Consider the following 18,789-nt stretch of genomic DNA (forward strand, 5'->3'; position numbering starts at 1 on the left):
TAACTGAGATTTTGAATTTGGGGTTTTCATAATAATCATAATCATTAAAATTATAACAAATAAAGACTTGAAATCTCACTTTGCATGTAATGAGTCTATATATTAGTTTCACCTTTTAAATTGAATAACTGAAATAAATGAACTTTTGTCCGATATTCAAATTTTTCAAATTTCACCTGTATTTGTATTTAGCAGATAACATCTTGAGAGTGCCATCAATAATATTGTGCCTGTTACGTTTCAATGAAACCTGAGTGAAAGAATGCTAATTAACAAAAAACATTTTTTTTATTTGTTTTAGCAGTATGCCACAGTCTCACAGTCTTTTTACATAAAAGAAATATAATAGAAGGACCATATACCTGATTAACTTATGATTACCATCCAAATGCCATAGGGAATTTGGTCCGGCAACCTGATAGACTCTTCTGTGCAGTCGACGTGTGGTGACTCTCTGGGCTGCTCCCACTGGATTAGTCCTAATTAAACTTTGACGGACTCTGTGCCGCTGCACTACAATACCCTGACCAGCCAGACGTGCCCAGACTGATTCTGCTCCAAGTTCATCATTTCCTCCAACTACTTCTCTGACTCTGTTATCAAGGTCAGAGTCAGACAGATCAGTGTATCTGTCTCTAAGTGAAATACTGAATTCCCTGTTGATAGAAGAGAGCAAATGTGAGACTCATGGATTCAAACCCAAGATAATTGTTGCCCTATACTCAAATTCTCCTCACACTGACAAAGGGATAACATGCAGAGAGGCAGAACTTTATTGCTGTGAGGGGACAGCACTACTCACAGAGCCATCATGCCACCACTTGCCATGGACTTATGTGCAACTTAAATACCAGGTACATACTGAGCTAGATTTTTAGGTGATACTGTACATTACTGTAAATTAACACTGAATATTGCATTAAAATTTAAGATGCAATCTAAATGCATAAGGAGACTGCATGAACAACTAAGAAAAATAACCTCACCTTAAACGACGTTTCACAGTTCGCCTGGACACACACAAGATGTCTGCCATTTGTTTTGTAGAAAAATTATATTCTATCAGAAAACGCAACTGTTCTTCGGTTATGGAGAATCGTGGACGGCCAGATGAGCCCCTTACCAAGGGAGCACTATAACCCTGGGGAACTAAGGATAACAGAAAAAAACACGTATAAAGAACAATTCACAGTTAGTATTCAATATGGTTATGCAAACCAAAACATATCAAACGCATTAATATGATACATATTAATATTAACACATTTTGGAACATACTGTGCTGCTGAGTCAATGTTTCCAAATGATCCAGAAACTCAGATACATGGTCCAGCATGTCATTTGCCGTTTCAGGATCCAGAAATCTCCCTCTTGACCATACCACACTTCTGGCCATTGTCTGCATTCTGTAAAAGGGAAAATATATAATATTATATATATTTTTTTAGGTTCTTCTACTTCAGTGGTGGCTGACTAAAACTGTCATTAACACATAAAGTACAAAGTACCCGATTCGTAAAAACTGCGAGCCTTGTTCAATTCAAAAAAAAAAAAAAAAAGATTGTCATATTACTGTCAGACAGATCATAAAACAAAGTGCTTAGAACTACACTGTATAATGTAACCTAAAGTTCAATGGAATTTAATTAATAATTACATACATTTTATTAGCTATCTATTAAACATTCACTGGTATTGTAAAGAGGACATTTTTCCATACCACATAGGCTAATGATTTCAAGTTGCATTAAGTCAGCCATTATTCTTCTAAACGTAATGCATTTTGGACATACCGTACTATCACAACATTCAAATCTTCATCAGTGTGGTTAGAAGAAACAAGCTGCACGCAGTTGGAAAATGTTCTTTGGCAGTTTTCTAAAAAATTTCTAAGAGCCATGATGGTTTCAGCTGTTGACTTTTGTATCGGAGAAAGAACGCAGGACAACTTAAAAGTATGGGAGGCCGAATGGGACTAAACACATTGAAACTTGCACGTTCATGTGAAATACTTGTGCATACATATGTGAAATACTTGCACGTTCATGTGAAATACTTGCGCATACATGTGAAACACTTGCACGTTCATGTGAAATACTTGCGCATACATGTGAAACACTTGCACGTTCATGTAAAATACTTGCGCATACATGTGAAACACTTGCGCTGACTAACATATATTTGGGCACATATATAAAACACGTGCGGTTACGCAAAGTCCTTGCATATACCCTGTAACTGCCCAAGTACTGTTGTGCCTGCACCTGCAAACATTCTCACGTGTGAGAGAGCAAAAACATTTTAGTGTGTCCGGAAGTCGTTTCATTGCAACCGGAAGCTTAGTTAATTAGGAAATTGAAGCGCGGTTTATTGGAATCTAGCATGCAGTCATGGCAGATAGTAAGGCTGCTGCCGAGGCTGTAAATATTTTGCGAAATCTTCTTTGTTCTCCAGTCTTGATCAATACGATCGCTAATTCCGTAGATTCGAGTCCTTCGACCAGTCAGACTCAGATTGATTCAGAAATTGGGGCATTGTTTCGACCCACGCATAATGTGGACGCTAGGAACACAAACCTCACACAGCACGTGACTTTACCGAGCACACCGGGATCAGAGAACCAGACGCCCCGTTTCATAGCAAGACGATACAGCAGCTGGAAACCCAACTCCAAAGGAAAGAGGTATGTACCGCATATTTATGTTTTTCATAGCCTATATTGTTGTTGTTTTTGTTGTTGTTGTTTTTTTGGGCAGGATGATGCAACTTGACGAAAATGAACTTCATTATAGTTATAGTTTGATATAAGTGTAGTCACCATTAGTTTTGGAAGATTAGAATTTGCATTACCACAGTTTTACTATAAATTCCATGGTTAAACTATGATTACTGTTGCAAAATCATGGTTAACTTATGGTTACCATGAACTGTAATATGGTGCAACCACAATACTGTAAATATTTACAGTACTCAAATATTTAACCTTTCATTTAGACAATGTGGGTTAAAAGTTAAAATGGTGCATTTTATTTTCCACATAAAAGGGTATTATATTTGATTATTTTCCCTAGCACTTACATTGAGCTAGTTATCATCAAGAGAAAATCACATCACCTGTGTGTGTGTGTGTGTGTGTGTGTGTGTGTGTGCCCACGCGTGTGCACATAAGATCTCTTAGTTACACAGTTAACCAACAACATCCTCTTCTTTGTGTCTTGACATTTTCTGCCAGACAAGAGTAGGGGTTACAGCAACTGATAGCATTTTTATGACATTTAATAATTTATTTCTCTCTTTTTTCAGGCCAAAACCACCATATCATAGGGTTTATAATAAAGATATAATTCTTCTGACACACCCCAAAGAAAACAATGTGGTCAAGCAGAGAACGAAGCAGAAGTTGTATGAAAAGGGCCACATAATAAGTGCTTTTGAGTTTGATAAAACGTGGGACTACAGAACAGTCATGAATAAAATGCATGAGGCATTCAAAGGGAAAATTCCATGTGGTGTGGGGTAAGTTGGTTTGTAATCATGCATATGCAGGTGTGTACAACTTTTTAAGGTTAGTTAAGGTTTGAAAACGCCAAGCTTGATCTCATGCTAAAACTGTTGTGTTTAATCAAATTTTATAAAACATTATCAAAGTTTTACTCTTGTGTTATTTTTGTTTGTCTGTCAGTCTGGAAATCCTCTTGCCTTGTGGCAACAAACTTGTTGCTCCTACATTCCATGAAGGCCAGAAGCTCGATGGCAATGTGATTCAGAAGGTTTTCAAACGAGCTTCTCTTTATCTGAGACCATCAGAGCCTCTTCAAGTAAGTACAAGCCATTAAACTGAATTAATTTAAATACATTTATTTTATTTACTTTGTAATTAAGTGCATTTCCAAAAGGTTAATAGTTTAATTTGTCCTACTTTTTGGCATTAACTTCACACAAATGTGCACAATAGTACTAATAACACTAATCACAAGTTTCACTACTGCTAACTTGTTTTTGTAGTCAGTGTATGGAGAAACCTCAGATTCTGAAGAAAACTATGAGGAAGAGGCGGTAGATACAGGTGGCACAGATGATGAGTGGCCATCACATTCCTCAAAGTCAAGCAAAGAATTTGTTTCAGCAAGTGCTAAAACTTCAACAGCGGAGCTACCTGCGACAGAGTCCCATGGCATGGCAATATCCATTTCAACACATGTTGAACAACCATCAACAAATGCTCAAGCCTCTTCTAGCAGCCAACAAGAAACGCCACAATCAAATAGCCCCACCCCAAGGCGCTGGCAAAATGATTATGGAACTTACATTAACCTCATAAATGACTCATTAGATGAAGATGAGGATGAAGAATTGTACACCGCTATTATTGCCAGCATTGAGGACCAGACGTAAGTGCATTATGCTTAATTTAAAGCAATAGTTTTACTGATCTTTTGATCACATCATCTGGAGGAGTGAGTCTTTTTCAAATCATGGTCGGTTAGTTAACATGAAGTAGGAGCTTTTTTAAGTAGGTGACTTTTTACTACAAATTTTTAAGATGGCATTTTGACACATTTTTGAATGATTTCTTTTTTACTGTTATTGTCATTTTAGACGCCCCAAAGAAGATGCCTCCCTAACTGATATCTTAAAAGAACTTGGTGAAAAAATCAGAAACACAGGCATTTGCAAATTCAATATCAATCGTGCAGCAGTGCTTGATGGAGCTATTCGAGGCTTTCGAAGAGTGTCATACAACCCAAACCACACAATGTGCATCAAGTTCTCTGATGACAAGGGAACAACCGAAGAGGCTGTTGATCTTGGTGGCCCCCGACGAGAATTTCTACGGTTACTTATGGAAGCACTGTCTCACTCCGAAATGTTTGAGGGACATGAGGGACACTTGAACTTGGCCCTTGATTCCTTTGGTATGTATAATTGCATTGAATCAGTTAACGTTATAGTAATAATGAATTGATGAATTTATTTATTTTGGGCCACAGTATTATAACAAAGTGGTAGTTGCCCGTTGGACTTTTACTCTCATTTTACAGCTGTGCGGGATGACAGATATTTTTTTGCTGGTCGATCCATTGCTGTCAGCCTGGTTCATGGAGGCCCACCGCCATGTTTCCTCTCTGAAACTCTTTTCAGCTGCTTAGTTAAAGGACCAGAGATGAGCAGACCAGTCATTGAGGACATTGCAGACAATGAACTCTATGAAAAACTGAAACGGGTTTGTGGACATTTTTACGTTTTCTACTTGTGTAATGTGCATTTTATTTTGTAAGGCATGCTATGAATGTTTTTCTTTTGGATGTTAAAAAAAATAAATGTGTATATATAATGTATAAAATGTGTGTTTGTGTATATATAGATATATATTTTTTGTTTTTGGAACCAGATTTCTGAATCCAGAACAGTGGAGGAGCTTCAGACATCTGCTGAGCCTTTGACAGATTACTTGTCTCATGCTGGCTGCCTAAGACCTCTTACAAGTTTGATGGACAAGAATCCGTTACTGGAGGATGTTCTAATGTTTCAAGTGATTCACCGTGTCCGTGGTCCCTTTGAAAGGTACATATATGTCTCCGTGTATACTGAATACTATGCTCTTTTAGTCTATTGGACAAATAGGTTTACATGTGTTTTTGCAAGCTCATTATTTTAGCTACTCTTTTAGGTCTACCTCGGTAGTAGCAATAAGGGTTTAAGTGACTGTTATAAGAATAAGATGAAGATGAGGGTAGATAGGATCCAATACAAAGTTTTAATAACAATAAACACAAGAACAGACGGATTGTTTAAACATGGGATAAACGCAAACATCAACCGACACTAAAGACTGAAAACAGAGGAACTAAATACACAGACAAAACTAACTAAATGATGAGCAGCTTGGCTGGAGGATTATTGTCTATGGTAACTGATGAGTGGAGGGAAATCAAACAGAGGAAACATGTGACTGACAAGTCAAGTCACCTTCATTTATATAGTGCTTTTTATAACAGATTGCCTCAAAGCAGCTTTACAGTGAGAATAGGAAATTAATTTTGCTTTAGAAGAAAAGCTAAAGTAAGTTTTTGATTAATTTGTTGTAAAAATGGCTTAGTTATTTAATTTTTATGCCACTTAACACCATCCTCAACTAAAACAGAAAATCCCCAGTGAGTCTAGATTTAAACTGACTTCCTGAACAATGCTAGGAAGACAAACAAACTAAAGGTCCATGAAGGTGGCACTAACTAAAGATAAACATGACAGGAACACTGTTTAATAATGGAGTGTTGGATTATCTTCTCTGTCTCAATTTTGTATATTTAGGTTTAGAGATGGATTGAAAACACTTGGAGTGCTCCAGAAGATCCAGCAACATCCAGAAGCCTTTCATGCTGCCCTCTGCTACACTCCGAGGAACCTTTCCGCAGACATCATGGATGGGCTGTTTGAAATCAGATGGTCCGAGACGGGAAGCAATAGACGAGCCAATGAAAACCGAGTGGTCACCTATTGGAGAGATTACCTCCAGGATGCTGAAGGTGGGCATTTTAGTGTTAAAAGCTTTAGAATACTGGTGCTGCGTCCTAATTTGCATACTATCCGTTCTAAATAGTATTCGAAAATAGAATTGGTATGTCCCAAATTGTAGTATGTTGAAAAGAATATTCCAAAGATACCCGGATGGTCTACTATTCAAATTAGTATTCTGGTCAGAATTCAAAGTGCAGATCGACACACACTCTTAATGGCTGATATTACCCACAACCCATTGCGCGTTGGACTCGATTAGAACTACAAACATGACGGATGTGCGAGTAGAGAGGTTTAGGTAAAGGAGCTTGAATGATCAATTATCAGTATTTAACCTGATGAAAAGATATTTATTCAATATTATCCATATTATATATCACCTGCAGCAGCATCGTGAACATTTGTAATGATACGTTTGGCCATTAACTAAACTCACACTAATATATTGTAGTCTCTACATTGTTCATTAGGCTGTTTACAAATAGTGAATTCTTCATTCATTGTCTCTGTAATTAACACAGTTATTGTTTGTCACAGGAAATGGGCAAGTATCATTAATCAACCTTTATTACAGATTAATTGTATTCATATGTGGTGGTCCTTAAATGTTTACAAACACATTGAACACACAGACACACTCACACTTACTCTCACTCACACACACTCACACAGACTCTCTCTCTCTCACACACACTCACCCACTAAAACTCTAACACACACACTCAGACTCTCACTCTCACACACACTTGGACTCAAACTCACACACTCAGACTCTCACACTAAAACTCTCTCACTCACACTAATTAGTGTTTAGTGTAAGCCACTGCATACAGTATTAGTTATTAATTTTGTCAGCATGTTTAATGGTTTTCTATGCTACATTTCCATCAGAGGAGGAAGGGCCAACAAAGCTGGAGGACATTTTAACATTTGCAACCGGATCGAATGTGGTGCCACCCATTGGTTTTTCTCCTCAGCCCTCTCTGGAATTCCTTCACAATGAAGGAAAATATCCAGTAGCCAACACCTGCATCAACTGCCTTCGACTCCCCATCCACAAAAGTTACGAAGACTTCAAAAACAACATGGACTTTGGGATCCAAAATACTCAGGGTTTTGGAATGCGGTAGAGGCATGAAGCCATTTGTTCCTTGGTTTTGTTGAGCCAAAAGTGTACTGTTTATACTGCAGGTATGTGAACACTATTTTGTGTTATGTTGAATTATTCTTTACAGGTACTATAAGAATGCGGTTATGTTAGAGGCACACTGCCCTGTTAAATTTTACATCCAAGCCTCTGAAAAGACATGCACTTATTTTGTATTATTTAGAATTTTCAGTTTGGTAGATTACAAGTGAATAATAACCTGTTAATGAGTTAGCCTTGTTAAACAGTGTTTATTGTTGATCTGTGCAATTTAGTTGTTATTTGACTAAACACTTTAAGACAACAGCACAACTTTACATTTGCACAACTTAAATTTGCACTACTATGCACTTTAACCTTTATAAGTGATGATGCAAATTTTTTGTTTTGTTAAAATAAATGTTACATGTTCTGAGGCTCTTGACATCTTTATTATGGTGCAATATGCAATTAAATTAACATAATGAACATGATATTTTCCTTGTGTATTTTGAATGTTTTAGTTTTATTTAACTATTCAACACAGTACAAAAAAGAGATAACACTTGACTTTAAGGGACTTGTAAAAACAAATTTACAATTACTGTCTCGTTTCAAGAAAATTTACAAGCGCCAAGAAAATGTCAATTCCGTGATTACCATCATCTTGTAGAGGATCAAACATCTGGCGGATTTCATTCAGGGTAGTGTCGTTTACATGAAAAGTGTTTTCAGGAATTGCAACTTGGTTGCTGAGCACATCTTCAGCCAAGTGTCCAGTGTCAACATTAATTGAAGAGTTATTTGTATCAAATACACTGTTCACTGCCATGTTATTTTGCCCAACAGAACAAATAACTCCTCTGTACCACAATTGCAAAGGTGTCATGTGTCTTTCTGTAGATAAAGCATGGTTATTCCACTGGTTTGTGAATTCCCTCGCAGCCCTTTGGATTCGTGGCAGGTAAATATAATGTAAGCCAAACAGGTGCAGTTCAGACAGTGAATCAAGAATAAATTGATTCTCCATGAAACTGAACAAGTCTGAGTAGTAGTATGACACTACACGGTTAAGTTCACCCCAAAGTCTTTCTATCCGCTGATTGTGAACACTGCGTCCTGCTATGATACTTCCCCTGTTCAGTCCTCTTCTTCTCAGCATGAATCTTGCCACCTCGATGTTTTCCATTCCACGATCACATCTGACTCTAGAAGGCAATCCGAAGTTGTACACCCCTCTTTGAAACAGAGACAAAACGCTGGAAGCCCTGTTGTTGTTTAAGCAGTCAAGGTATATGATTGTACGGCTATACCCGTCTACGCATCCATGGAACACAAACCTCCATCTAACCAATTTATGGTTTCCGTCTATGTGCCTGTCAATAGATAAAATGGCAATGATGGATTATTGAGCTGTTCACCTTGTAAAATCTAATGAAATCCAATTATACTGTAAAAGACAAATTCCTTAACTTCCTGTCTTAAAGTCAGCTTCCAGTAGGTTCAACACCAGAATGATTCTCATTGGCAAAACTACCGCCAGGTTGGGAGAATGTGTTGAAGGCTAGTTGTGATTTACTCCTGATCAGAGCTGAATTAATCTGATCATGAATACAGTAAAACAGTGTAATATTACTCCAGTGTAAATCAGCTGTTCTCTGTGTGAGTATATAGTAAAGTACTTGATTTATCACACTTATTTATGATAAATCACACTTTACTATATTCACACAGAGAACAGATATTTTAAATTGTAAAAATAGTTCACAATATTATTGTTTTTGCTGTATTTTGGATCAAATAAATTAAGCCTTGGTGGCCAGAAGAGACAATGTGAACAAACTGACTTAAGTTAATACGACTACTGAGCATGTTCTGGCGATATGTAACAGTGCAACACCCGAGAACGAGCTGCGCGTTACCTCCCGAAATTCTGTATTATAACAAACGTAAATGTCATTCTGGTGTAATACCTATTGTAACTGCACTAGTGTAAGTTAGTTAATGCATTTACCTTATTTGTCATTATTACTACTTCTACAGACAGTTTAATAATCCATACAGTAATCTGTAAAGTTACAATAACATACAGTAGGCCATGAGAATAGTTAATTGATTACATACCATAATTCATTAGGACCTCCGACACTGTAAATTCTGCGACGAATGGCTTGCCTACGTCGAAAGCATCGTCCGACAGGGTCAATTTCCTGCAGAATTTGGCGGACCCTCCATCGCTGAATGCGGAATCCCCTTGAGCGAAGACTTCCCCTGACATATGATTCACCAGCATTTGGAGTGTTCTCTAGAATTTGCCTAATGATTAAAGTCAGATTCTCATCTGGCAATGAGCTGTATTCATTCGATGGAATAGAAAGACGTTGCCGGTGACGGAATAAAGTTCGCCGGTCTATTCCAAACAGTGAAGATATTCCCTGCCAGTTATAACCCAAATCCAAGCAGTGGTTAATCTGATCTGCTGTCAAATCATACCGTGGGCGACCAGCAGTGCCACTGTGAATTGTTGGCGGGACGATGCAATTGTCGGTGTCTTGTAGTATTTGGCTGTCAAATTGCTGCAGAATTAAACGGAGATTATTATATAATGAATCCAGAACAATAATGCAGTCTTCAGACCCCTGGCCTCCCGCACGAGTAACTACATTCGTAATTGAACGAATTGTCCGTGCATGGTGCTCTAGTTCAGTAAAGTATGGGATTGCAGGGTCAGTTTGTAAACATTCTATGCACCGAAGGACACGCGAAAGAAAATTAAAAATTTCGTCAGAGTTTGCAATAACACACGAGTGATCACATACGAAAAAGCCTATTGTAAAGAATAACAACAAATACTTCATTCTTTAAACAAGTTTGGATGGAGTAATATTTAAGATATAACTTCCGGTTGCAACGAAACGACTTCCGGACACACTAAAATGTTTTTGCTCTCTCACACGTGAGAATGTTTGCAGGTGCAGGCACAACAGTACTTGGGCAGTTACAGGGTATATGCAAGGACTTTGCGTAACCGCACGTGTTTTATATATGTGCCCAAATATATGTTAGTCAGCGCAAGTGTTTCACATGTATGCGCAAGTATTTTACATGAACGTGCAAGTGTTTCACATGTATGCGCAAGTATTTCACATGAACGTGCAAGTGTTTCACATGTATGCGCAAGTATTTCACATGAACGTGCAAGTGTTTCACATGTATGCGCAAGTATTTCACATGTATGCGCAAGTATTTCACATGAACGTGCAAGTATTTCACATGAACGTGCAAGTGTTTCACATGTATGCGCAAGTGTTTCAATGTGTTTAGTCCCATTCGGCCTCCCATATAAAAGGGCATGACAAATCATGACATAAGGCTGACATCACACACAAAACCCTCGATGTTTGTATACGTGCATACCAGCATACCATTACGACATCCTTCATGAATAAACATGACATCTGATGTTTGTATACGTATATACCAACCAGGCCATACGTACCATCGCGTCACATATGCAAATATAGTCTCAAATACAACAATTGCATTGGCTGCTGTGTGTGTTGTCGCGTCACCGCGAACAAACAGTGCGTGTTGACACGGTCAAAAGTCACGCGTTTCGTTTAAAGACATTTGGCCCCGTTCGCGTTAATGTTAATGTTATGCTCATAGTTATGCTGCGTTCAAACCGAACGCGTCTGGGGCGTCTGGAGCGTCTGATTTACATGTGGCTACTCAGGCAGGCGCTCGCTCACTCAGTACGCGCTGAAGGCTCTTTGCAAAATGGCTAATGTGTTTAACACATAGACTGTAAAGGTTTAACAGACCAGAAATAGAAGATCGTCCAAATAACCAACAGGTCTGGTGTTTGGGTGCACTTTGGATTCCCTGTAAGCTATATAACATTTTCATTTTTTTATAAGGAGCTGTTTTTGTTTTATCTCTTTCGAGCGTGAGTTTAAAATATTCTAATCTCCCCCCAGAGTGAGTTTTTTTTTTTAATGCAACCATTATTTTAGAACGTTTGCCTTTAATGTTTCCATAGGGACGCGTCTTGTGTCACTAGCGCTGAGCGCAGCAACAATAACACTGTATGACAGATGGATCGCTATTATTTTGTTTTTCCTTGTTTATTTAAAATATTCACAAACTTGCTTACCATGTTATCAACTATCTGATATTCCGATCCTCAAATATGTGTAAGTGAGTGTGTTTTGTCGTTTAAAAGCCTTTATAAATGATCTTTATCTTGATCTATAACGCGAGATAGGCGCCGCCATCTTAGTTTGCGCTGCAGTTCACAGAGTTCTGTCAGTCGGATTTACAGCAGGTGAATTCATCATTTTCTCCCGAAATATATGCAAGTAAGTGGCTGGTGAACTGGAAGAATAATAGAGTAAACTTTATAGTTACTTAGGCCCATTATGTGTGTCTGATATGAATAAATATCGGCAAATTGTATATGAATGGATTGTTATTGCTCCTTCCACTGATGTCTGACATCAGTGTGCATTTTATAAACTCTAAATATATTGTTTTAATGGTGCTTATGCGTATATAAATGTCTGAAATCTTAAAAGAATGAACGTTAAAGAACGTTATGTGGCTGAAAACACTGCATAGTTGTGATAAAACGTACCGAACCGAACCGTGACACCAGTATCGTATCGAACCGAACCGTGAAGTTTGTGAACCGTTACACCCCTAATATATATATATATATATATATATATATATATATATATATATATATATATATATATATACACACACACACACACACACACACACATTTACTATGTGTAAATCTATGTGTAACATTTATTAGTGCTAAATAAAAAAATTTTTTTAAAAAATGGTGTAAATTGAAGACTTTTTTTTTTATTATTAAAAGGTAAGTATGATGGACCAAAACATTTAAAGAGAAGTAATTTCTTAAAAATTAAGTGTTATGTAACCCACTGAATCATTCTCAGACTTACAGTGGGTACGGAAAGTATTCAGACCCTCTTAAATTTTTCACTCTTTGTTATATTACAGCCATTTGCTAAAATCATTTGTTCATTTTTTTTTCCTCATTAATGTACACACAGCACCCCATATTGACAGAAAAACACAGAATTGTTGACATTTTTGCAGATTTATTAAAAAAGAAAAACTGAAATATCACATGGTCCTAAGTATTCAGACCCTTTGCTCAGTATTTAGTAGAAGCACCCTTTTGATCTAATACAGCCATGAGTCTTTTTGGGAAAGATGCAACAAGTTTTTCACACCTGGATTTGGGGATCCTCTGCCATTCCTCCTTGCAGATCCTCTCCAGTTCTGTCAGGTTGGATGGTAAACGTTGGTGGACAGCCATTTTTAGGTCTCTCCAGAGATGCTCAATTGGGTTTAAGTCAGAGCTCTGGCTGGGCCATTCAAGAACAGTCACGGAGTTGTTGTGAAGCCTAGGGCTGTTCGATTCAGATTCCAATTCCTGTTTCTGGAATCGAAAGAATCGATTCCAAGAATCGATTTTTTTTTTATAAATGCCAACACCGTGTCTAACATTGTCGCGTCTTACCGTGCCACATAGCAAGTAACTGTGCGTTCACACCGCCGGCGGCGAGAACGTCAAAATTAGCTCTGGCCGCCCTGCTGTCGACGCTGTCGAAAGATTCTTGGACGCCCTGACGTAGATCGAATGCTTAAACATCATTTAAAGGGGCCGCAAATCAATTAAGCATATCGATCTTGTGCAGACTGACCACAAGATGAAATCTTTTAAATGTGAAAGTAAGAAATTGATTGATGGAATTAACTTACGTAATTATACATGTTTGATAACGAAATAAAGCAGTTAAAAGCTATTTGTGTGGTGTGGCTTTTGTGTTAATGGTTTAGTGCTAGTCTAATTTCAACATTCAGTTTCTAGGAGACGTTTAGCCTTCGTATTTAATTAATTAACATTAATATTCATTTGTGTGCAACCTACATTACAAACTATCCTGGCTGAAGTGTATCCTTCTTAACGCAATTGGTCAAATCGGTGTTGTTTTGAGCAAATGAATTGCATTCCCGCTGAATAAAAGCGTTCTAGCGGCAAAATGTTGCCTATAATAGTGTTGCGCGCCTACTCATCAATATCACTATGGATGATCAAGTTGTTGCGTTTGGTGTGGCATTGCTCTACTTGCGGAGAAGACGTCGGAGATCGGTGTGGGTGCATGCCATTCTCCAAGCCCGTCAACAGCTCGGGGAATATCACCGGCTGGTGCAGGAGTTGCGGCTGGATGACAGCAGGTTCCAGCGATACTTCAGGCTGGACAGGGACCAGTTTGACAGCCTGCTGTCAAAAGTGGGGCTGCGAATTGCGAGGCAGGACACCAACTACCGGCGCGCAATTAATGCGGCTGAGCGCCTCGCAATTTGTCTACGGTGAGTTCATGATTTCTTTTTCTTTGTTTTAATTTTTGTTGAAATTTCATTTTTTTCCTTTTGTTAAGTAAATAGAATAAAGAAGTGGCATGAAAAAAATACTCAAGAGAAGTACAAGTACCTCAAGTTTGCACACAAGTAGGCTACAGTACTTCAGTAAATGTACTTAGCTTCTGTTCACCAGATTTGTTTGTTCATTTTGCCTAATTGTTGTTTTTTGCAGATTCTTGGCCACTGGAGACTCCTACCGCACCATAGCTTTCAGCTATCTTGTGGGAGTGAGCACCATGGCAGGAATTGTTGGAGAGGTCGCCAGGGCAATATGGGATGCCTTGGTGCAGGAGGTCATGCCAGTTCCCACCACTGAGGACTGGCGAAGCATCGCCACTGACTTCCTCCATCGGTGGAACTTCCCCAACTGCCTTGGGTCCATCGATGGAAAACATGTTGTGATCAGGGCCCCTGACAACTCGGAGTCCCTGTTCTTCAACTACAAGGGAACTCACTCTGTTGTGCTCCTGGCAGTGGTAGATGCCCAGTACTGCTTCCGGGTAGTGGATGTGGGCAGCTACGGGAGGACGAGTGATGGTGGTGCGCTGGCTAACTCCCCCTTCAGCCAGGCACTCCGGGATGGGACCCTTGGCCTGCCACAGGATGCTCTGCTGCCAGGTGCAGAGCATCTGGGACCACAGCCTCGTGTGTTTGTGGCTGATGAGGCCTTTCGACTACGCAGAGACCTCATGCGGCCTTTCCCAGGACACAATCTGCCTGGCAGGCAAAGAATCTTTAACTACAGGTTGTCACGGGCAAGGCTGATTGTTGAGAATACCTTTGGTATTCTCACAGCTCAGTGGCGTATTTACAGAGGAGTCATTGAGATCAGCCCTGCCAATGTGGATGCCTGTGTGAAGGCTACCTGTGTCCTGCACAACTTCCTGAGGAGGTCTACTAATATCACCAGGATGCCCATACCATCGGCTGGAGATGTGGAAGCTGCTGGGTTACAGGAGGTCACCCGAGTGGGCAGCAACAACGCTACACGGGAGGCCATTCGTGTCCGGGAGAAATTTATGTCATATTTTTCCACAGAGGGAACTGTCCCCTGGCAACCTGTGGCATAAGCTATTACTTTTAACGGCTCTTTTAAGAGCCACCAATTAATCAAAAAAGCAAGATTTCCATAAATATATCTGTGTGTGTTGCTGCTGATAAGTAAATCAGAGCCACTATTTAATGTCTGTGCATATTACCCTGTGTTCTCAGATCTTTGGTGTGTTCGTGCAGTGTTAGTCCTGGCTGTGTTTGAGTCTCTCTGGCATCGTTCCTGTTTTGGATATTCCCCGTCGAGGCAGTTTTGGATTACCTATTGGATTCTTGTCAGGACTGGTTTACCCATTGCAGTCTCTGTGCTACCAAGAAATACTTTGCCCCGACATCTGACCCTTGCTGTCTTTCCTGCTGCTCTTTTTCTTAATAAACTGGAATTTGCTGCCTTCACTATTGAATCCTTTTTATTTCATATGACAGTACTATTTAAAGACACCATTAACATCTAGTTAAGTATATCATATTAAGGGAATATTAACATAGTTATAATACATTTGAATTAAATTATTTAATGTATAAAAATATGTGGGTAATACATTATAAATAAATTTTTTATATATTTATCATTATTCCTATATTTTAAATAATTCATTATTGCATTTTCTGAGTATATTTAAGTGTTCAAGTGTACTACAAGTGATATGTAAATACATTTTTTAATACAGATAGTTTGGTACAAGCACATTTTAGATCATTCATGGTGTCTCAAAATAGCACAGTTGAGTACACTGTTCTTAAGATTATCTTAAGAAGTACTAAAGAAGAATTTTTTGTATATTAAGTGCAAAATTAGTGCAAGAAAATAGAGCACTTTAAGTGCATTATGGAAGTGTACTTTTACCTGGGCCCCCTACACATTTTCAATATGATATGGTAAAATATAATAGATTTGTAATAATATAAAACACAATCAGAAATGTTGACAATATTTTATTGCCAATATATTCACTTAAAAATAAAATAAATTAAAATAACTTTAAAAAAATCAAAAGCTTAAATGAACAGCGTTGGAACAAATAATTTCAATATTATATCTATAATATTATATACAAAATAATAATTTCAATATTAATACTAATCTGAATTTCAAACCAGTTTTGAACACAGATGGAACACATAATTTCACACAAAACAGTTTTGAAAACTTTGGGAACAAATAATTGAATAAAAAAACGTTTTCTTCACTGTTGAAACAAATACTTTCAAGAAGAAAGCACAAGGTACAGCTGACAAGACTGTGAGGGAAATGAGCTTACAAACACCCCTCACAGACTTGTCAGCTGCACCCCGTTACTCTCCCCCGAGTGTCCAGCCTCCAGGCATTTTGCTTCATACACTAGTTTGTGAATCTGAAACTTCAAGTCCTGCCTGGTCCTCACCGACAGTGACCTGAAGTCCTCCAGGAGGCTTTTAAAAAACAGACTGTCACTGTCCTCCTGAGGAGCACTAGCTCTTCTGCTCACAGCCTCCAAAGCAGTTAGCATCCTTTCGTCAAATTCTGTGCTGCTGTGTGGTCTCTTTCTTCTGTGAGTTTGCCCTGTCTGTCCCTGGCTGACCTGGCTTGGGCTTAATGGCCCTGCCTCCTCCTGAAGGCTGACTTGGCTTGGGCTTAATGGCCCTGCCTCCTCCTGAAGGCTGACTTGGCTTGGGCTTAATGGCCCTGCCTCCTTCTGAAGGCTGACCTGGCTAGGGCTTAACTGCTGTGTGTGACTGTGACTGCGCCCGGCCATGGCATACTCTCTTTCTTCTGGGGTCAGGCCTTCCCCAACCCCCCCTACCATATTACTGGCCGTTATTCGATCTTCTATGAAGGGGTTGAGGAAGCCCATGACCCCACTATAGCGCCATGGCCGGACACTGCTCGCCCCTGCTCCACTCCTCTTCCTCTCTGCCTCCTTCTTTCTCTCCTTTCTGTACGTGTCTCTCAGAGATTTCCACCTTTTTCTGCACTCATCCGCTAGTCAAAATACAATAGAAAACACATTCAATATAAACACCTCATTACCCACATTTCAGAATAGCTTGTTTGCATGTGCTGTATATATTTAAGCCTAATGACATTTATCATTATTTTATCCAGCTAAGAAATTTGCTGGAAAAAAAAAAAAAAAAACACAGGGGAGACCAGGTATAGTACACTTTTGTTTTTCCTTGTAGTAAAAAATAAATAAAAAATAAAAAAATATTGACAGAAGTGACTGCTTTAATTTTAAAATGTGACATACACCTCTCGTCGCCATCGGATGTCACAAATTGGCTATACAACATCTATTTTTCATAAAAATCCAATGTCAATAAGTCAGAAAAAATTTGCAGCAGCAACACTGTTTTGCATGCTCTGGCGCTAAAGTTAGCATGTAATTCCCGCATATTTTTAGAAAATATATAACGTTAATTTAAGCACATCAGTCACTCACCAGGAACATTTCAACTCTCCTCGACGCTCTCACCGTCCAAGACGCGCCGCCCGGCTCTCATTGAAAATGAATGACTAGCGTCATTTTGACGCTCTCGCCGCCGGCGGTGTGAACACACAGTAACTCTCTACACCGGGCATGCAAAGCGAACGTTGCAAATCCATTTGTCCTTCCTATTAGACATATTGCGACTGCTGCTTGGTCATAATTAGAACGAGGCATTTACTTCGGGGATTTGTCACGTCGTGCTTCCTGCGTCAGGTGTAGACAGTAGACACAGTGTAAAGACTAGGAATATGTTCACCATATACATATAGGTAGATTCTATTTACATACATATAAAGGGTGCGATTTGTGAAAAAAAAACAGAGGGGGGATGTTTTGAAAAGTTTACTTTTTTTTTTTTTTTTATTTATTAAAAACCACAGTGGAGCTATATACTATTTTTGGCAGCTGTTACAGAAACATAAAAAAAAAATGATTTAACCTTGAGATTTGAAGTATTAGATCGCTTAGATATTTGCAACACTAGTGTCATTGTAGTGTTGCAAATATAAGCTATCTAATAAATTAATATAATTCTTAATGACTTTCTGATAGAAATGCAATATCAATCGGGATTATTAATAGAATAACGATACACAAACCTTTACATTCAATCGCGTTTGGTCCCATTTATTTTTGATCACACTGCATAGACAAACTTTTAGTCCAAAAGTGCGCACATTTGGAGTAATGTACGTTTACCTCATATTTCATTAGATATAAGCTGGCCAGGGTTTCATAATTACCGAGGACAGAAAATGTAGTTTGCCAGGGGGGTACGGGGCATGCTCCCCCGAAAATTTCCCTGGTGTACATATATGAATGCTTAAGATGTTTTAAGGCCAACAAATTGGATAACAATAAAACCATTTCAACAAATAGGCCTACATGCATGCACAGTTTTGAGGCAGCTTTAATCGCATGTTTGGTAATTTCATGACTTAACTTACAACAGAACAACGACGGTCATTGCCCGTAGTTTCTTTTGCGCTTTATTTAAGCTATAATAAAGTAATTATGCAGCGCGCGCCGGCGCATTTGCGCACGCAATTCTTTAGTGTGCGCCACGAGCACAGTATAACGGCTGATTGGACAGTCATGTTAATTTTTCTGAGTTACCGACATAGCCTGACAACATCTCATCATATTTAGCGGCTC

General features: G+C 38.7%; 5 protein-coding genes across 9 annotated transcripts in view; 2 read left to right on the forward strand and 3 right to left on the reverse strand.

Annotated features, from left to right (window-relative positions):
• Positions 1 to 18,789, reverse strand: part of LOC125244061 (stonustoxin subunit alpha-like) — a 1,172,099-nt gene that overhangs the window by 960,014 nt on the left and 193,296 nt on the right. The gene's annotated exons all lie outside the window — the stretch shown is intronic.
• LOC125244410 overlaps positions 1 to 18,789 on the reverse strand; it is a 28,183-nt gene that overhangs the window by 2,090 nt on the left and 7,304 nt on the right. The window contains exons 1-4 of one of the 4 annotated variants that reach the window (XM_048154502.1): positions 11,145 to 11,621; positions 1,279 to 1,406; positions 987 to 1,149; positions 363 to 656 (exon numbers count right to left, since the gene is read on the reverse strand). In XM_048154502.1, coding sequence (XP_048010459.1) covers positions 363 to 656; positions 987 to 1,149; positions 1,279 to 1,405 — 584 coding nt within the window. In that variant the 5' untranslated portion in view covers position 1,406; positions 11,145 to 11,621. Of the gene's footprint in view, positions 1 to 362; positions 657 to 986; positions 1,150 to 1,278; positions 1,407 to 1,793; positions 1,949 to 11,144; positions 11,622 to 18,789 lie in introns of those variants that run through there. The other 3 variants (XM_048154514.1, XM_048154499.1, XM_048154507.1) reach the window with 3 other exon arrangements.
• LOC125244151 (E3 ubiquitin-protein ligase NEDD4-like) lies at positions 2,217 to 8,082 on the forward strand. The gene is made up of 9 exons (XM_048154169.1): positions 2,217 to 2,683; positions 3,304 to 3,516; positions 3,683 to 3,818; positions 4,006 to 4,391; positions 4,600 to 4,916; positions 5,043 to 5,224; positions 5,393 to 5,565; positions 6,313 to 6,527; positions 7,411 to 8,082. Exons 1-9 carry the CDS (start codon positions 2,391 to 2,393, stop codon positions 7,647 to 7,649), a joined length of 2,154 nt encoding a protein of 717 aa, XP_048010126.1. The 5' UTR covers positions 2,217 to 2,390; the 3' UTR covers positions 7,650 to 8,082.
• LOC125244390 lies at positions 8,120 to 10,994 on the reverse strand. The gene is made up of 2 exons (XM_048154481.1): positions 9,770 to 10,994; positions 8,120 to 9,021 (listed from the first exon to the last, which is right to left on the reverse strand). The coding sequence occupies exons 1-2, from the start codon at positions 10,501 to 10,503 to the stop codon at positions 8,247 to 8,249; spliced, it is 1,509 nt and encodes a 502-aa protein (XP_048010438.1). The 5' UTR covers positions 10,504 to 10,994; the 3' UTR covers positions 8,120 to 8,246.
• On the forward strand, positions 12,988 to 15,559 carry LOC125244566 (putative nuclease HARBI1). Its single transcript, XM_048154658.1, has 2 exons — positions 12,988 to 14,062; positions 14,286 to 15,559. The coding sequence occupies exons 1-2, from the start codon at positions 13,776 to 13,778 to the stop codon at positions 15,181 to 15,183; spliced, it is 1,185 nt and encodes a 394-aa protein (XP_048010615.1). The 5' UTR covers positions 12,988 to 13,775; the 3' UTR covers positions 15,184 to 15,559.

This window comes from Megalobrama amblycephala, linkage group LG1 (assembly GCF_018812025.1).
Source record: "Megalobrama amblycephala isolate DHTTF-2021 linkage group LG1, ASM1881202v1, whole genome shotgun sequence".
NCBI lineage: Eukaryota > Metazoa > Chordata > Actinopteri > Cypriniformes > Xenocyprididae > Megalobrama > Megalobrama amblycephala.